Genomic DNA, 18,302 nt, shown 5'->3' with positions numbered 1-18,302 from the left:
AGTGCTTTTCTAAAGCCCTGTAATTATATGTGCTACTGAAGGATTTACAGTTTAAGAGATCGTCTGGACATCTGTTCAGAGCTTTCCTTTTCCTTCTGAGAGCTGTTTAAACATGAAAACTTCAGATGCTGAAGTGCGTGTTGTCCAAGGGAAAATTAGCTTAGAGACATGGAGCTGCTGCTTTATCAGCAAGAGAGGAACCTGTCCAATTTTCCCTGTTAGGGGCTGCACTGTCCACACTCTGAGCAATGAAAAGTTGTAACCTCTCTTGAGAATAGCTAAGTATGGCTTTTATCTGGGATGAACAGCCGATTGGTACTGTTTGAGGGCTGCTTAACTGCCATGTGATCCATCTGATCTATTGTGTGGACTAAGAAAAAATAGGTAGATAGAGGGTTCTTGTTTGCCTCTTAGCCTTCCATTGGAAGTAAACTAAAGATGCTGTGCAAGTTAAAATTTAATTAGCATCAGAAGGAAAGTAAATTGACATTTTCTCTGGTGAGTTTCATGACTACTTCTGCCATATTTTTAACCGTATTCAGACATTGTCAGATATTTTAGATAGACTTCTGTTTTGTCAGGATGTCTCTGAGAATTCTCAATTTATTGGTCAATAAGGTTTGGAATAGAAGACTATAGTTAAACTAAAGATGGTGTTTCTTGGCATTAACTAGGAACGCAGAACTACGGGTAGATTTAATCCAGCAGCTAGCAGAAAGAGCCACTTCTGCTTGAGTGTCAGATGACATATATCACACAATTGGAGTCAGTGCCATTAAAAACCTGTCACTCAAAGACATTCCCCTAGAATCTGTTGACTAGGTGGTGTGGTGCTTAAAACACATCTGAATCATCATTCCTCAGAGAACTGGAGATTGTTGGCGTCACTGCCTGGTCCTCGCGTGGACCAGCCTGTAAATAATCTTTCCAAAAGCTAAATGGAGAGGAGGAATAAAAGAAAAAAGTATTCTTCAGAGACTTGGAAAGGTCACAAGTGACGTCATGGAAGAGTAGATGATATGCTCTCAAAGGTGAGCTGTGTGCTGCTTGCCTTGGTTCTTCTTGTGGCAGTGCCTCCTGTGGTTCTCCGTGGTGAGAGGCCGTGTTTGCTGGAGTTGAGACTGAGTTCGTATCTAGTACCTTTTATAGTACTTTTGAGTACGCTGGAACAAGGTTAGAATATTAATTTAGGCTGTTCGTCTCCAGCTGTGCCACCATAAAGAGGCTGCAGCTACTGCAGCAGGCTTCCTGTGCTTTGGAAAGAAACTAATTGCTGGTTAGAGGCTGACCTGACAGGCGGCTCTTCCCCCAGCAGCCACTGAAAGTAACTTTTAAAAATCATTATTATTATTATTAAGCATTCATAGCCCACTTTTGTGTTTTCTAAGAGCCTCATAATCATTTCTCTTTGCTCTTCCTATTGATGTCCCTGAGAGGCAAGTTAATATTGTTGTGGCCACGTGTTGCACATGACAGACCAGAGGAACAGAGGATTAGGTAGTCTGCTCCTTGGTCCCTCTGTGGTCTGCTTTAGGCGTCCTCGAAGAAGAAGCCGAGGGTGCGTTCTGTTCCTTAGTTCATTGAACCCATTTCCTCACTGCTTGCTTTTAACTTGGTGTGTAGGTATTATGGCTTTTCTACTTTTTTGACTGCAGCTTAACAGTAAGAAATATATTTTACATAGTATACGTACACACATAATGTATACATAAAACTGAAACTGTTTCAGGAAACATTACTTACTCTTCATGAGATGCACCATGATATGTTCTTATTTTTTTTATGCCAATTTCAACCCACTAAATTAATTTTAAGAACTACCATTTGGTTGTGACCCACGGTTTTTAAAAACACACTGCTAGGAGGTACTTAAAGCTGAAGAGTACACATGGCACGTTTTCCTGGAGCATCAGTTTTACACAAAGGTAAAGAGAGAAAAACCATTTTCATATTAGAACATATAGATGCATTATGGAATAGCTTGGAACTTCAAAGAAATTTTGTTCTTATGATGGCCTGCTTCATATTATACTGCTAATCCTGACCTTTCCTCCTACCTCCACCCCAGTATACATGTCCATACTTTCATTTTCTGTTAAGAGAAGTACACTAGAAAAAACTTCAAGTACTATCCTTTTGGAAACTATAGACCAGGTTCATGTCTTGTCTGAACCTAAATAGTTGTTGGGAACTTTAGTACATTTTACAATCATTATTCTTATTGAGTACTTAGTATGTGCCAGTCACTGTTCTAGAAACTGATAATACAGTAGTGAACAAGAAACAAAAATCTCTTCTTTCATTCTACTGGAGGTGGGGTATGTGGCATGGGGACAGGCAATAAGCCAACAAATAAGTAAATAGTATGTTAGGGGCCAGCCCAGTGGCGTAGTGGTTAAATTTGCATGATCCGCTTTGGTGGCCCAGGATTCGTGGGTTCAGATCCCGAGTGTGGACCTACACACCACTCATCAAGCCTTGCTGTGGTGGCATCCCACATACAAAATGGAGGAAGATGGACACAGATGTTAGTCAGGGCCAATCTTCCTCATCCCCCCCCCCCCAAAAAAAGTCAGATGAAGACAATGGAGAAAAATAAAACAGAAATTGGGATAGAGAGTCCTTGGGTTGGAGATTGGGTGGTGTAATTTTATAAATATGTTGGTCATGGAAAACCTGTGTGAAAAGATAATATTTGATTAAAGCAAAGACCTAAAGGAGGCCAGGAATGGAGCCTTGCAGATTTCTGGGGGAAGAGAATTCCAACAGAAGAAAGAGCAAATGCAGAAAGTCATGAGAGGCTGGCCCCGTGGTCAAGTGGCTAAGTTTGCGCGCTCTGCTTCGGTGGCCCGGGATTTCGCCAGTTTGGATCCCAGGCAGGGACATGGCACCACTCGTCAGGCCACGCTGGGGCGTCGTCCCACATGCCACAACCAGAGGCATTCACAACTAGAATATATAACTAGGTACTGGGGGGCTTTGGAGAGAAGAAAAAAAAAGAAAGCCATGAGAGCACGCCTGGTATGTGCAGGGACCAACAGCAGGCTTCTGTGGCTGGCATGGAGCCAGCAGGGGGAGAGTCATAGCACATAACATCAGAGAAGTAATAGGCATCAGGTTATAGGCAATTGTAACTTTCGTTTTCATTCTGAGGTGGGAAATCATTGGAGGTTTGAGCAGAGAAGTATTTATGAGCTGACCTGCATTTTAAGATCACTCTGGCTGCTGTGTTGAGAACAGACTAGGAAAGCTAGGTGTTGGGGGTGGGGAGACATGCAGAAGCAGGGAGACTGTTAAAAGGCTTTGCAGTATTCCATTTTCTGAGTTTGGAAAGACAGCAGGAAGTTCTCTTTAGGGATGAGGAGGGGAGAGGAATTTGGTTTGGAGGACGTGTTCATTTTGAGATGTTAGTTATCTAAGTGAAGATAATAAGTAGGCAGTTGGAGATATATATGTGATACTTGATTTCCCATAGGCAAGCTAGGCAATGATGTTAAAGCTCTTGGAAAACAGTTCTCTAGCCTGTCTGGATTACCTTCCTATTCTGTACCTCTTAAGATAGTGAATTTCAAAATAAGGAAACAAGGAACTCCCCTCCCTCCCTCCAAAGCAATTCTGTTTAAGAGTAGCCGCCATCTGGATTGGAATTAAACTGGCTTCATACTGTGTTTTTCCCTTGATTGTTTTTTGCCTTCCCAAAGAGTAATTGGCATATCCTTGGAGAATCTAGTATTCTTTGGGTTGTGCTCTCCTACCTATTTTATTATTCCTTAGCATATAGATGTTATTTTAGCTCAGTGATTTGAAACTAAAAGAGCCCATATATCATCCCCTTCCCCCATCCCTGCCTCATTGGGTATCAATGTGCCTAATGAGAGAGGGAACTGATGGGGATTGTCTTATCCATATGAGTGATGTAGAGGTAGAAAAAAGGTTGAGGAACCAGTGTTTCATCCCATTTGTTCAACATCTTCCCCTTAATTTCATGCAACAGATATTTATTGAGCCACTAGTTTGCTAGTGAAATGAGAGTTCTGCACTCAAGGAGCTCATTGTATTGTGGGTGAGGCAGATATAAACAGTTACTTCATGCTGTCGGAGTGTGTATACTGGGTGCTATGGGGAGGGGTTGGAGCTTTCCTGAGAAATCTCTAGCTTGAACTGAATCTTAAGATTAAATGAGTATTTTCCAGACAGCTAAAGCTTCAGGAGAAGAAAATATTAAACAGAAAGAATAACATGTAAAAAGGTACAGAGCAGTGATTTTCAGTGTTTGGGGCACAAGAAGTAATTTTGATATGGTTGAAATTAAGGAAGTAGGCTGGAGAGCTAGGCAGCAGCCAGATCCAAGGAACCATGTATTCTTGAAATGAATGCAGTTTTAGCCAAGAGTAAAAGTTTGAGAGCTATGCAAATTTTGAAAAGCTAATGTAAAAGAGATGAAACACTTCCCCCCCGCCCCCCAAAGAGTGACCTGTGCAGTTGGTCCTGTAAAGAGTTTACCAAGGGCACAGCAGCAAGAAGAGTCATTAAGCTAACAGTTTGCTAATAACCTTTTCTGTCTTCTGATTTCCTTTTAGCATAGTAGTAGTACTACATTTGAGCATGTGTAAAACTTTAGATAAGTCTAATGTGGCTATCCTTAATTATGAAAAATTCTGAGTAAACAGGTAAAACAGAAGACAGTGAAAGAAGAAGGAATCTTTCTTTAACAAACACTCATTATAGTACTTAACCTGTAAGCCAGACACTATTCTAAGTGCTTTGCAAATATAAACTCACTATCCTCATAACAACCTATGCATTCAGTGCTGTCGTTACCTCCATTCTACACTCAGGAAACTGGGCTGGGTGCTACTTGCCCAAAGTCAGACAGCAATAAGTGACAGAGTCAGAATTTGAAATCAGGTGATCTGGTCTGGTTCGCAAGTTCACGCTCTGAACCACTGTGTGTGTTGCCTCTGATTTGGGTATCCCAGCTTCTCAGTGTTATTCCAGAGAAGTGATCAGGGATAGTCTTGAGGGTGTCCTGAAACCCCTGAAACTGTATGTCAAAATGTTGTGTGTACGGTTTTTCAGGAGGAGGGTCCATGGCTTTCATCTGTTTGTCACAAGGGTCTTCAAGGCAGAATGGTTGAGCACTGCTGACCTAGGGGGCCTTTTGATGTCTTTTCCATTGTTCAAGGGTTCCAATTGGAATATGGATTCTCTCAGAACAAGTTATTTACAATAAGCCCCTTAAGACTTCTTAGGTAACATTGTTCTAAATTAATTGCTTATCTGGTTGACCTTCTTAGGAACTTTTTCCAAAATACACAGGCCAGGTCGCAGATTTAGAGATTGTTATCCTGTTATATAGGGTGGAGCCCTGGCATCTGTTTTGAAAAGTCTCTCCAGATGAGTCTAATATAAGTCTTTGGTTAAGAACCACTAATATTTTGCCCTGGAGGACAGGATTATATTTTCTGTATTCTTTCTTATGTCTCAAATGCTTGGGACATAGTAAACGTTAGAAAATGTTTACATGAATGGCACATTGTGAAATATTACTGCTTTTATAATCAAAGATGATAGCAGTGAAAATCACTCACGTTTCACATAAGACCTTTATATGACTCTTACTAGCCCCCCACACTACCCCAGTTTTCACTCCTACATGCCCTTTACAGAGGCTGGCACTACCTCAAGATCTTCTTGCTGCCCTTAATTGCACTAAGAGCTCTGAGTACCAGGTGAATTAGAAAATACCTCTTTCCCAGAAGCCCACACCTGGTGTAAATCTTTTGCAGTGGTGGTCTAGTATATCTAAAAAAATGTTGACGGTTCCTCTTTCCTGAGGTTGGTTACTCTCTTTGCATTCACCAGACTCAAGCTTTTTGAGAATCCTGCTGTCTCAGCATTTGGGGCATCACATTATGCGATAGAGGTCAGAAACTCCTAGGGGTTGGTAATTGAAAGATTAAAAGCACAAGTGACAAGGAACGTAATTTGATGGATTCTTCTGGGAGAGAGAACAGAAAGACTGTGTCAAGTAGACATAACCAAATCACGGAGGAGGAAATAAAGTACTATTGAAGGTGGGGAGAATGAGTTGATAATGAATGTAAAGGAACTGGATGTACATCGGAAAGAGGATATTTGGATCTCATAGCCAAAGTTTTGATGAAGAGATAGATATGCTGTTGAAGTGTGGACATTTACCCCAAAAAGGGCGCAGCGGGGATAGTGGTGCTAAGTAGGCATTCTTTTCCTTTTATTTTCTTAGAGCGAAATGAAAGAGAAACAGGCACAGTTACTGATTATGGAACTTGCCCAGAGAAATGTTTTCCTGCGGTGCCAAGAGCATAGATGGAAAGCCACTGGTGACAGAAACCAGGGAGAAGTGGTAGTTTAGAGCAATTCTCCTCCCACTCTCTCTTCTTATACTATGTGATTCTTAGAATCTGCCGCAGCAGAATCGGCCTGTTTCTGAATATATACACCAATCACTGTTCCCCTGGACAAAAGTACTCATCGTAGCTTTTTAAAAAGTCTCAGCAGCAAGCTTTGAATTGAACGGGTGTGGTAGAATCGCAGCCTCCCTAACTCAGAGGCTTGGACGGCGAGAAGACGGCTCATCTCTTCACTTGCTCGAAGACTCTTCTTTCTTGTAGTCCTCAGGTTTCCCAGTGTTTGACCCAACAAGCTTTTTCTAACCATGGGACTTAGGAAGTAGGATTTTATAAAAGAAACAACTTTAAAACCAGTATCTAAAAAAGGGTAAGAGACAGTATGGCACCAGTTAATTGTGGAGAGAAGAAAATCAAGGTTTAGGGTCAGACAAATTTGCGTTTGATCCTGACTCTTCTGTGTACTAGCAGTGTGACTCTGGATGTTATTCAGGCTCTCTGAACCTCACTTCCTCATCTGTAAAGTGCGAGGGGAGGAGTGATGCCTGCTTTGTTTGGGATGGTAATAATGAGCACTAGAAGTAATATCATTAGTAGGTACCTAGTAAGTGGTAGCAGCAGCTACTATTAATGACCATAGAAACAAAAAATAACTGAATAGATTATTCTGGGTACAGAACACGTGCCTTGAATTCATCCCTCCTGGGGCTCCTCCTAGAGAGACAGTTGCGGGTTGTCGCAGTGCTCTGACGGGAGTGAGTAAGGATGTGCTGCACAGTGTATAGGTGGCGTGTCTTGATTTGAGAAGTCCTTCACTGTCTAAAAGCAGAAGGAAATAGGGTGATATATTTCTAGACACCTCACTGTTCCTTCCCTCCTACCTGGCTTCCTATGATGTCCTAATTTTCCCTTGTTACTTTCCTGGCAGGTGGCTGTGAAAAACAATATTGATGTCTTCTACTTCAGCTGCCTCATCCCACTCAATGTCCTTTTTGTAGAAGATGGCAAAATGGGTAAGTACATCTTCCCGTCCTTCTGCCAGATATACCTTTGCCCTTTTTCTGAATGTCAGGCAGAGTAGAGCCCAGGCGTACAAGTTATTTTGAGGTTTTAAAAAAATGGGGTAAGGCTGTTCTAAAGCTCTAATAATTGCTAATTATTTATTCGCCTGAGTCATAGTTGGTCTTGCTTTGCTGTTGGTCTCTAAATCACAGTGCTGTTTATCTGAGTAATCCAGTCACCCCAGCATGCAGAGTAAGTGGTTTGGTGACAAGTAGATGTGGACTTGAATCTGTGTGACCATGGCAAGGTGCTCAACTTTTCTGAGTTTCAGTTTCCAAGTTTGCAAATCAGAAATAGTTTTTATTTTAATTATTTAATGAGATAATACATGCAAATTTAGCACCGGCCCTATGCTAAGTTCTCAAAATAAGAATTCTGTAATTTGTAATAAACCATTAGTACTCCCCATATCATTGTTGACATTTCTCTCTTCCCTTACTCATGAAACCACCATCTAATAAAACTGGCTTATATTGGTACATATAAAATTGTATTGGCACTTAACTGATTTGGTTCTTACAATGGCTCTTTGGGTAGGCAGGACAGATGTAATTGTATATAATGAAATTAAGGTGACAAGACTCACCCAAAGTCACCAAATAGGAAAACAGTGGAGCCAAAACTAAACTCGAGCTGTGAACTCTTTTCCAATGTATCTTAGTGCTACTGATGAGGGATTAATTGACCTGGAGTGAAGCACCTGTGCATAGCTAAGAATTGGCTCCAGTCCCAGGCTATTCCTGGCCGTATTGCAAGAGCTAGCACTCCAGAGGAGAAATGCTGCAAGGCTTCGGCAATCAGAATATTGACAGATTGTGCACCTCCTTCCTTTCCCTCTGCTCCCCCATGCAGAGCGCCAGGTCTTCCTTGCAACGTGGAAGGATATTCCCAATGAAAATGAACTTCAGTTTCAGATTAAGGAATGTCATTTAAATGCCGGTGAGTAATGACTCTAAGTTTATTTTCGTCTTAGTAAATCAAATTAGATGTATGAAAATTTTGTCTTTTTTTCTTTCGTCTTCCACATCTACCTTGTTTTTAGTGGGTATATGGTAGATATATTACTTTGCAAACTTCTGTTTAAAAACTTGGGATGTTTTGATGTAGGTACTAGATCACTCACAGTCTAACAGGTTTAAGAAACAAACTATGGCTCTGTCTCCCCGGTTCTTCAGTAGTTGAACATGTGTTAGTCTTCTCACTTGAACTTCCTGTAAGAAGTGGCACTAAGGATATGCGCTCTCCCAAGAATTAAAAGGACTGTTTCTCCTTTTATCTCAACCTTCGGTGTTGGAGGAGAGGCACCTCTTCCTCAGATCCTTATTTAGAATCTTGTGTTTGTTATTAAACAGTTAGAGCCTAGTTGTTAACCTTTTCCTTTCTTGCCTTGTGTCAGCCTTCATATGATGATGCTAGCATCTTTAATTAGCGTTCAAAAGCCCCATACCCTTTGTAGTTAATTTTATTACTATAATAGGACGTCAAAGAGGTACCCCAAAGAAGAAACCATAGCAGCTCTCAGTCCCTGGGGCTTTGTTTCACTGAATGTTCCTCAGGCGTGGAAGGAGCCCCAAGCTGTTCAGAGTCCTGCCTTTGTCCCCGTCTCTTTCTGGAGGTTAGTAAAGGCTTTATGAGTTTGAATAAAAGTGAGCCTTGGTGCTTGGGCACTGCTCCTGGTTCTTCACGGACCCATCTCTTCCTGCTCCCTGCCTTGGTGGTCCTCGTACAGGGTTTTCAGCGTGCTGCTGTTGCATTGTAGTTAGAGCAGAAAGAGGCGGTACAGCAGTACAGAGAGGGAACAAATGCTGTCTTCTCGTTCCAGCTGTTTCTTTTTGATTTTAGTCTTTTGGGGCTCTGTGGTGTATTCATCCTCTGTGTTCAGACGCATCTTTTCTTGGAGGGTTTTCCTGAGCCCTTGGAGAGGTGTTTGAGGAGATAGTCTTCTCTAATTTCCCCTGTAATGACTAGTTAGTTGATTCTCTTCAGGAATACCACCTATCTGCCTTCCTTCTAACATATTCTTGGTCTGGGTTTCTCACCCTGACTGGTTATGTATTTATTAAACAAAACTAGAGTTTTTGCTGTGTTCTCACAAAAAATCAGACTCAAATTGACGTGCTTTTTATGTCATTTTCTAGGTAAATAACAGTGTTATCTGTCCCTCTCTCTGAGGCTCACTGGTCAGTTTCCACAAACCTCGTTTGATGAAGGCGGGAGGTTGGGTCCCTTTCCACGGTGTAAGCTGTTCTCTGGGAAGCTGGCAGGTGCAGAATCCACAGTGGCTGATGGAGAGAACTGGAGTGGACCCTGTGAGAGCAGCAGCCTCTGTACCCAGCTCAGGAGAGAGCAGGCGCTTCATTGTATTCACCCTTGTTATAGTTGGTGCTATGGCCACATTTCATACGTTATGCTTCTGAGAACACCTGTACCTTAAAGAAAAGGGTTCTGTGGTCATTTAAAATTCAAGAGTACAGTGATGATGCGCCTCTCGTAAAAGTTGCCATTGCACGTTAGCGCATTAAGCTGAGAAGTCCTACGTGGAGGAAACCTGTTTCACTCGATGTTAACTGAACTTATTTGACCATGGAATTTAAAATCATAAAATGCTTATTATTAACACGTTCTGGAACACCAGTGTTCCTTGAACATGATCTGGGAAGCACTTGCCTATGGAGAGCAAAGAGAGGCCAGAATAATTAGAAAGAAGGTTTGGTTTCAGATGTCCAGTATGAAAGGGACATGCTTTTTCAAAAAAAAAGAAAAAGGAAGTTTGGGTGACTGAGGGCATTAGTCTGGCCTGCCAAAATAAAAGATCCCTGTGCTTCTAGATCGGAGTTCTGAACCCTTATTGCACCTTGGTATACGTTGTGATCTTACTGAAGAGGGAGCGCCTGGCGTTTCTCCCATTGGGGCTGTATCCTCTGATGTATCCTGGAACAGTTTCTCAGAGCAAACTCAGTTTTGATCAATTCTGCCGTGGCTTCCTGCCAGTTCCTCCCTGCCTTGGGTGCTCCAAATACCAACGAATTGTTTTTCCAGTGACACATGGCTCTTTGGCGGCACAGCACATGGAGCAGAGGAAAAACAGCCACTTTGTTTTCTCCAGGAGCCCAAGGCCACCATTTTCTCACAATAAATCACTGCTAATCTTGCGAGACCACTTCTTGCAACTAGTCCTTTCCAGTTTTTCCTCTGCCTGCGCCCCAAGGTCTGGAGTGCCCTAGCCTGTACGTTTCCTCTGCTCTTGAGGGCTCTATTAGCATGAACGTTTCCAGGTTTAGTGCCTTCTGATTCAACACCCTGGGTCTAGCTGAGAGCTAAAAATACCATCCTTTCCAGCTGATCTGCCCTAATCACAATAGCACCAACACTTTAAATAGCTTTTCTGTGCTAGAGCAGACATTTGGCAGATGGAATGGACACCGAGGGCTACAGGAAGTCACAGGCTTAAAGGACTTACCAACCTAGCACTGAGCTTTTACTTTTGCTCTTCTATTTCTTTTAGAAAAGGAAGAAGAAACCCTCTTCCCAAGCCTTAATAATTAATCAGATCTTAATAGAAAGGTGTATATGATAACGGTGTTTGTGGTGCCACTGGTTGTGTGAATTCTAGAAAATAGTAGATCAGAAAGGCACTAACATATGGATCTCCCTGGTTCTTGCACTGGTATGAACCTGTTTTGCAGCTTACCATTATAGCTGCATTGGGGGTTAGTATGTGTCTGGGACCACTATCTTAAGTGCTCAAGAAGTAGTTGCATCTCTAACCATATCCAAAAAGAAATCTTTCGGGCAAGCAATCTACAAACTATTTTTTTAATTGTTTATTATACTCTGAAAAGCTCAGAGACATGTCGTGCCTATATTCACTAGTTAGGCACTGTATTAAGAGACAGATATTTCTTCTGGCATGGAGACTAGGTGAGGCTGAGTTCTATTTCTTTGTTTTGTCATAGTTCTCCCCATCCTTGGAAACATTTCATAAAACGAAATGCTTTGCCAGCCAGCACTTAAATATAGTTTGGTTGCTCAAATGATAAAAAGTGTTCTTTCGGCAGTCCTGGTGGTTTTGAGCTTGTTAATGAATAGCACAGCTGGGCCCCAAATGCAGATTCCCCCTTCCCGCTCTAAGGGGAGTACCATCTTCACTCTTACTACTGCTGCAAAAGGTGTGATCTCAGCTAAAGATGAAGGAAGGAAGACCACGTTCACAACTTCTAAGATTTTAGGCCCCAGACCCAAAGAGCCAAATTTGGGGAAGACAAATAAACCAGAAGAAATCACGTCTCAAAGCAAGTGTGGCCGTATTTGACCATCTTTTTTCACTATGTCTTTTGGGGCAGATCTCAGTGTCTTAACATGACCGTCTCATCTCAAAGTCTCACAACTGTAGATCTTTCCCAGGAGTTCAGTGTGTAAAAACCTATGATGTCTTGTCAAGGAGTCTGTCCTCTGCTGGCTGGGAAGCCTCCTTACAGCTGGCTCCCGTTGCCATTCTTACTGAGTGCATTTAGCAGAGTCTGAGTCTCTTGCCATCTGGATACATCCTCAAGTTCAAACCTAATATCTAAGATTTATAAAGGTTGACTCACACATGCTTATGTTATAGAACCCTCCCTCGACTCAGTCTTCTGATAGAAATCGTGACAGCCATTCAATAGCAGCAGAGCCAGGTTCTTGGCTGGAATGCTTCCAAATGTACTGAAAGTTACATCCATTCAACTTGCTTATTCCACCTGGCTGTTTGCCACATTTTCTGATTCTGGAAGGGGTGAGTGTGTATGTGTGTTCGTGTGCTTCCAATTCTTAGTCTGTTATCTCTTACATAGGTGGCGAGCTCATGAGAAGTCTGTAGGAATCTGGGCTTTGTCGTGTACATAGTCTAGAACATGTTTGTGCCTCTGCAGCAAGGTGGCTCTTCACTGAAGGCTACTACTGTGTATTTTGTTTCCTTGGAAATGGGCAAGATCCTTGAAAGTTAGGAGTGGTTTTTACATCTTCAGGCAAGCCCCCAAGTGTTAAAGACAGTCCTGTCAAAAGACACTAGCCGAACTCCAGCTGGAGACGTTGCCTGGCAACCCTATCTGGGCTGCAAGAGCCTGCCTTGTAAGAATCAAGGTGATAGCCAGAACTGCCTGACCCTCCCGGCCAAGGTGATTAAAAAGCATATTGACGCCCCTCCTCCAACAGTATTGCATTTAACTACCCTGAGATACACTTTTTGACTTCTCAAAGACAGTCAGTTCTTAAGGTATAATTATTCTGCTTGGTGTTAGTGAAAACCTTGGAAATAAGGGGGGGAAGTTACATAATAACTAAGTGGGGTGCAAATGTTTAATGAATGGGCTTAGTCCCTCCTCCTCTTAGCTCTCACTGGTTTGAATGTGGGAGAAAGACGTCAGGGCAAGAACTACCTCCAAAATTAGCCCACATGTAAGTAGATGGTTTTTAATGTCTGACATTGTGTGCACATTGGCATCTCCAACACCTGAGTCAGACATATTCACAGGTATTGGTAACAGGTACACATTGTGTCTCAGCTACTGTGGGAAGCACAAGATGAAAAACTCCAGGATCCCTGTGCTCAGAGAGCTTACTGTCTAGGAGAGCAGAAAGACTGTCCATCATGGCAGCCTTTTCCTAGAGAACACGAAAGAATATGATAGATTTTTATGTGGAGAGAATTTGATTCCTGAAGTCGGCATGAGTAATTTGATTTGAATTCTCATCAGAAGTGAACATAATAAACTATCGATAAAGAAGGAGTATCCATTTCTATTCTTAAGGTTCTCTGTTGCTGCAGCATCTCTCACATTAGCAGTAAGAGAACAAGGCAAGAGAAATGACCTTTAATTCTAGAATGTCATCTCTGATGCTGTAGGCACCAGGAAGACCCTGAACACCAACCTGTTCTCGCCCTGGGCTGGTGGCCGTGAAGGCCTCCCCTTTGACCAGCAGCAGCAGCTGCACTTACACGCATCTTTGCACAACTTTAGTCTTTCTCAAAGCCTTTTGTTGAGACAGTTTTGTTTCATTGTAAATTTGGAGGCATGGTGTTTCCCACAGGCTTAAGAAATCATTTGCCTGCTTTAAAAAACAAAAATCTTAAACATCCAGGTTAATAAATTTGACTTTCAGTATTTCTGCAACTCTGTACCCTTTTCTGATCCTAGCAGTAGAGGCCCGAGTGGCTCATGGTGAACTAGTAGTGACTCGGGGAGTGATGTTACGGATGTGATCATCCGTCTGTGCGTCTCCACGGATCTGGGACCAGTGTTCCAGAAATGAATGCCAACATGGCGGTCACTGGGGCACACCCGTACCCATTTCTGTCTTTGTCTTCTTGAGAACACTTTTACCTGGCTGGCACCTAGTTTAAGACTACCCCCTCCTTAGACACACCGTAATCTCCACAGATAATTCTTACGCTAAGTGCTTAGCTGCAGCTTACTCTGTTTTCGCTCCTGGAGTCTGATAGGCAGGCATTTCAAGAGCCTCTGCCTCACCCTTTTCTGTTGTGGGAGAAGGGCTTTCTGAAATATGCACATGTGGATGTGAGGGGACTTGTCAGGGGACTTGAGCACACATGGCTTATAAGGGGGGTCAGAGTTAGCTCTCATTTGTTTGATATTTTAACTGAAGGGGATGAGCTTTGAATCTGTGTTTCTAGACACTGTTTCCAGCAAGTTGCAAAACAACAATGTTTATACTATTGCCAAGAGGAATGTGGAAGGGCAGGACATGCTGTACCAATCTCTGAAGCTCACCAACGGCATTTGGATTTTGGCTGAGTTACGTATCCAGCCAGGAAACCCCAATTATACGGTAAGGCCTTTCTCAGAATGGGTGAGATGGGTTCAAGGAGGGAGGTAGGAGCCCTTTCATTTTTGCTTAGCACCCTGGAAAGTCCTTGAGGGAGGCGTGTAAAGACCCCAGATATCCAGAACAAGCCGTCACTAAAGAAGTCCCCAGTTGCCTCCTTGGAAGACCTTCTCTCTGCATGTGTCTGCCCCATTCACCAGGCATAGGGGCTCTGGCAGCAAGGAGTGCCTCAGACCCCCTGCTGTGTACAGAGTTGCTCACAAAACTGGGCAACTTCACCAACATCAGTTAGTACTCATCTACCCTATCTGTGCGTGTGGTGCTGTAACGAGCAGCTGAGAGCACTGTTGACATGGCTTACTTCAAGAAGGCCTTTTCTCCTGCTTTTGGAGTTCCTGGCCTAAGGATATGAGAGTCATAGACACATGTGCCTTTTTTAGCAGCATTGTATGTCCTGAAATGCTTGTTGTGAAAGGTAAGACAAATGGGACACACCTTTGGCAACCTGTAAAGGGACTTTAGTCTGGAAAACTTCCTTCAGTACCACACTGGACTAAAATTAAAATTCTGGCAGCATTTTTAGGACAGGAGCAGCTGCCTTGTTAACAGCAGAGATTGCTCCCCTAGGCACTGGGCATTTGTTTGCTCTTGAAAAATGTGATCTCCCAATAGGATGCTGCTTGTCATCTTTATTTTGTAAAGTAAAAGAAAAACCGTTAGGACGAGGGAAAATATCGTATTCTTCTGTCATGTTTGAGGATTTATTAGGCTGTTTTGAAGGAGAGGATAGGAAAGTGGCAGAGGAGAGTAACGTTGAGTATTGAATAACTCTGAGGAAGCTGAATAGTCAGTAGATTAAAGGAGCTTTTCAGCCATTTCGCTGAGAAAAGTCTGTGACCCCATTCCTTAATTTTAACAGCCAAGTCTGTCTTCATAGCATACATCGAGGGAATAGTACCACCCAGCACTGAAACTTTTTGGTGTTTCCCCACTAGTTTCCTCCCTTGCAGTAAGCTGGAATAGCTGTGTGTGCGCTGAGAAACTCCAGGCTCCCCCATGAAGTGTACACTCCTCCTACCCATCTCCTCCATTGCCAATCTGTTATCTTTTTTTGGAAAGAAACTACCCTGTCATTTACCTTGAGTTCCCCAAGACAGCAAGACCCCTCGCTGCTGTTCCTGGAGGAGTGGGTTTTCACTGTGAGATCAAGGTCTTGTAAAATAAACCTTATTCAGATTTTACCAGTTTTTACGTTACTCTTTTTTTTTTCCTTTGGTTGAGTGTACAGTACTGTCAAATCCTGTCACAGGTATAAATTTGTGTAACCACCACCACGACGTCAGGACACAGGACTGTTTGATCACCACAGAAACTCCCCGTTACCTTCCCCCTGTAGTTAGACTCTCACCCCAGCCCTAACCCTGGCAACCACTGATACATCCTCCATTACTAGAATTTTGTCATTTTGAGAGTATTATGTAAATTAAATTCATAGAGCTTGTAACCTTTTGAGATTGGCTTTTTTCACTTAGCATAACACCCTTGACATCCATCTAAGTTGGTGTGTGTATGGAGTTTGTTCTTTTTCATCACCAAGTAGTAGTCCACTATCTGGATGGTACCATAAGGACTGATGGTCCCTTAATCTCCTGAGGGAGGCTGAGAAAGTAACTTCTCCCACCCGAGTCCTTACTGTATTTCGTTAAGAGGATATGTTTATCCTGTAAGGATGAGGCCACATCTCTCTAAGTAGCTACATCTCACCTGGAAAGATAACGTGTCCCAAGTGAAGAAGTATGTGTTCCAGACTGTGAACCATTAGTGGATGTCAAAGCCCTTGGTTCTTTTAGGCAGGCGAGGTGATTCTTCCCTTGGTGGGTCTAGATGGGTGGCATTCCTGAGTGATTGGTGTTAAAGATGTGTCACATAAGCAGGCTAGCAGTTCAAAAGTCAAAACCCTGGTAAGATCTCTTTTCCCTTAGGAGTCAAATAAAATGTGACGCAGAGTCCTAGCTATATTTTTTAAGTCAGATTATTAGAGGTCTTTGTTCTTCATGTGCACGTTTCCCTTTTTCTTCAGCATTTAATAATTTTTTTTTTTAATTCATTCCACCTTGTCTTAGCTGCACTAGTTGGAAGTCAAGAGATGGGTTTTAGTCTAAACTTGACCGTTTGTTAAAGGCTGGGATGGCTCGGGGAGGAGGAGGTGATATCAGAGTGCAGAAAGAGAGAGCTGTTCTTCCTTATCTCCCCCCACGCCCCACTCCCAAGAACAGCTGAAACTCTCAGGGCCCCGGCCTGGCCAGTGCATGCCGCCCCTCCCCAGCGCCCACCGTGCTAGATCGGGCTGCTGTTGAGGAAGGCAGCATTTCCCTACCAGTCATGAGCAGAAAGTGAGCCTCGGCTGTTGGAGCTTCAAGTATTGTTACAAAAATGTGAAAAAATATAGGACAGTATTTTGAGGGAGAGGAACTACCCCTCTTTAGTCTGGGAGTTAACTCCCTTAGGCTGCTCTTACTCTAGCTTCCACTCCTCCTCCTCTTCTGAACCCACATACTCGCCGTGAGAATTTTCCACAGCAGCCACGGTGGAGAGGCTGTGGAGGAGGCGGCACAGAGTCACCTCTGTGGGGACCTTGGAAGTCAGGGAGGTCCCTGTAGCCGGAGCTGTAGCTTTGACCAAAGTCGGAGCAGTTTTCCATGCATGTTCGTATTCTTAAATCAGTTGTTGTTTGGTTTTAGTTTATCAGAATTGTCTTCCTGATTAACGTTAAGCAGCAGTTTTAGAAATGCCCTGGAGACCGAATATTAAGGCCGTAAATAAATAGTGCCTCTCTTGATGTTCTTTTTGTTGGTTGGTTTGATTTGTTTGGTTTTTTACACTTTCAAAATTTCATTTTAAGTTTTTTTTTTGTTTTTTTCCTTCTTCTTCTCCCAAAAGCCCCCCAGTACATAGTCGTATATCTTCTAGTTGTGAGTGCCTCTGGTTGTCCTCACTTTAAGTTTTGAGGGTGTGAGTTTTTTCAAGAAATTCAGAGTTGACCAAGATCTTCTTGACATTTTTGCCAAAAATATTCTTACCTTTTTGACTATGTTAAATCATCCAGAGTCTCTAATAAGAGAATAAAGAGGTAAAATAATCTAAAATCTCATGCCGATTTAGATTAAATCTGAATCATTAAAGACACCTTTCGTTAATGTCCCTTAATAGGCAAGAGCAGTGATGTCAGTAATGCAAAGAGCAAATTTGAAATTTCCTGGTTCTAAATGCAATTTGCATGCTTCTACTGTTACGTTATTGTTAATAATGTTTTACCTAATCTAATACAATTAAGGAGTCCAACTCAGGGTTTAAATTTTGCGCTTGACCCACAAAGTGAAAATCTCAGTGTTCAACATTGAAATCTTTTTAATATTTTCATTTGGTGATTGTTAGACTAGAAGAAGAGGTGGTGGGAGAGGAGAGTGGTATCAGAAATATCTGGCCAGCCCTGTGGCCGAGTGGTTAAGTTCGCGCACTCACCTTCAGGGGCCCAGGGTTTCACCAGTTCAGATCCTGGTGCGGACAGTTCAGATCATCAAGCCATGCTGAGGCAGCGTCCCACATAGCACAACCAGAAGGACCTACAATTAGAATATACAACTATGAACTGGGGGGCTTTGGGGAGAAAAAGAAGAAGGAAAAAAAGATTGGCAACAGATGTTAGCTCAGGTGCCAGTCTTTAAAAAACAAAAAAAGTATCTGATTCACTTGTCTGAATAGGCAGAAAATAAAAGATTAAGCTGTTGGCATGAGTTGCTGTACGGTTATACTAAGTAAATGTCTTTTTGTGTTCTTGTTTTGCATCCCTAAAAGTGTACGCTCTCCTCAGTATAATACAGAAAAGACTAGCACCTTGGACCTACCTAGCTTATGCTGTCATTTTACGTGATTGTAAATCCTTCTGATCTGGGACTGAGATAACCATCCTGTCAGACTAAGAAACTGAGACAGACAGCTTGAAATGATCACCAGCAAGTTCAGGGTTTT

At 42.5% G+C, this 18,302-nt stretch overlaps 1 protein-coding gene across 20 annotated transcripts in view; it reads left to right on the top strand.

Moving 5' to 3' along the window:
- The window catches only part of AP2B1 (adaptor related protein complex 2 subunit beta 1), a 118,796-nt gene that overhangs the window by 97,440 nt on the left and 3,054 nt on the right, over nt 1-18,302 (top strand). For all 20 annotated transcript variants that reach the window (XM_070227625.1, XM_070227617.1, XM_070227618.1 and 17 more), the window contains 3 exons: nt 7,318-7,402; nt 8,304-8,390; nt 14,122-14,276. In XM_070227625.1, coding sequence (XP_070083726.1) covers nt 7,318-7,402; nt 8,304-8,390; nt 14,122-14,276 — 327 coding nt within the window. The remainder of the gene's footprint in view (nt 1-7,317; nt 7,403-8,303; nt 8,391-14,121; nt 14,277-18,302) is intronic.

This window comes from Equus caballus, chromosome 11, assembly GCF_041296265.1.
Source record: "Equus caballus isolate H_3958 breed thoroughbred chromosome 11, TB-T2T, whole genome shotgun sequence".
Lineage (NCBI taxonomy): Eukaryota > Metazoa > Chordata > Mammalia > Perissodactyla > Equidae > Equus > Equus caballus.
The sequence above is the reverse complement of the archived record's forward strand: the minus strand, read 5'-3'. Positions and strand labels throughout refer to the sequence as shown.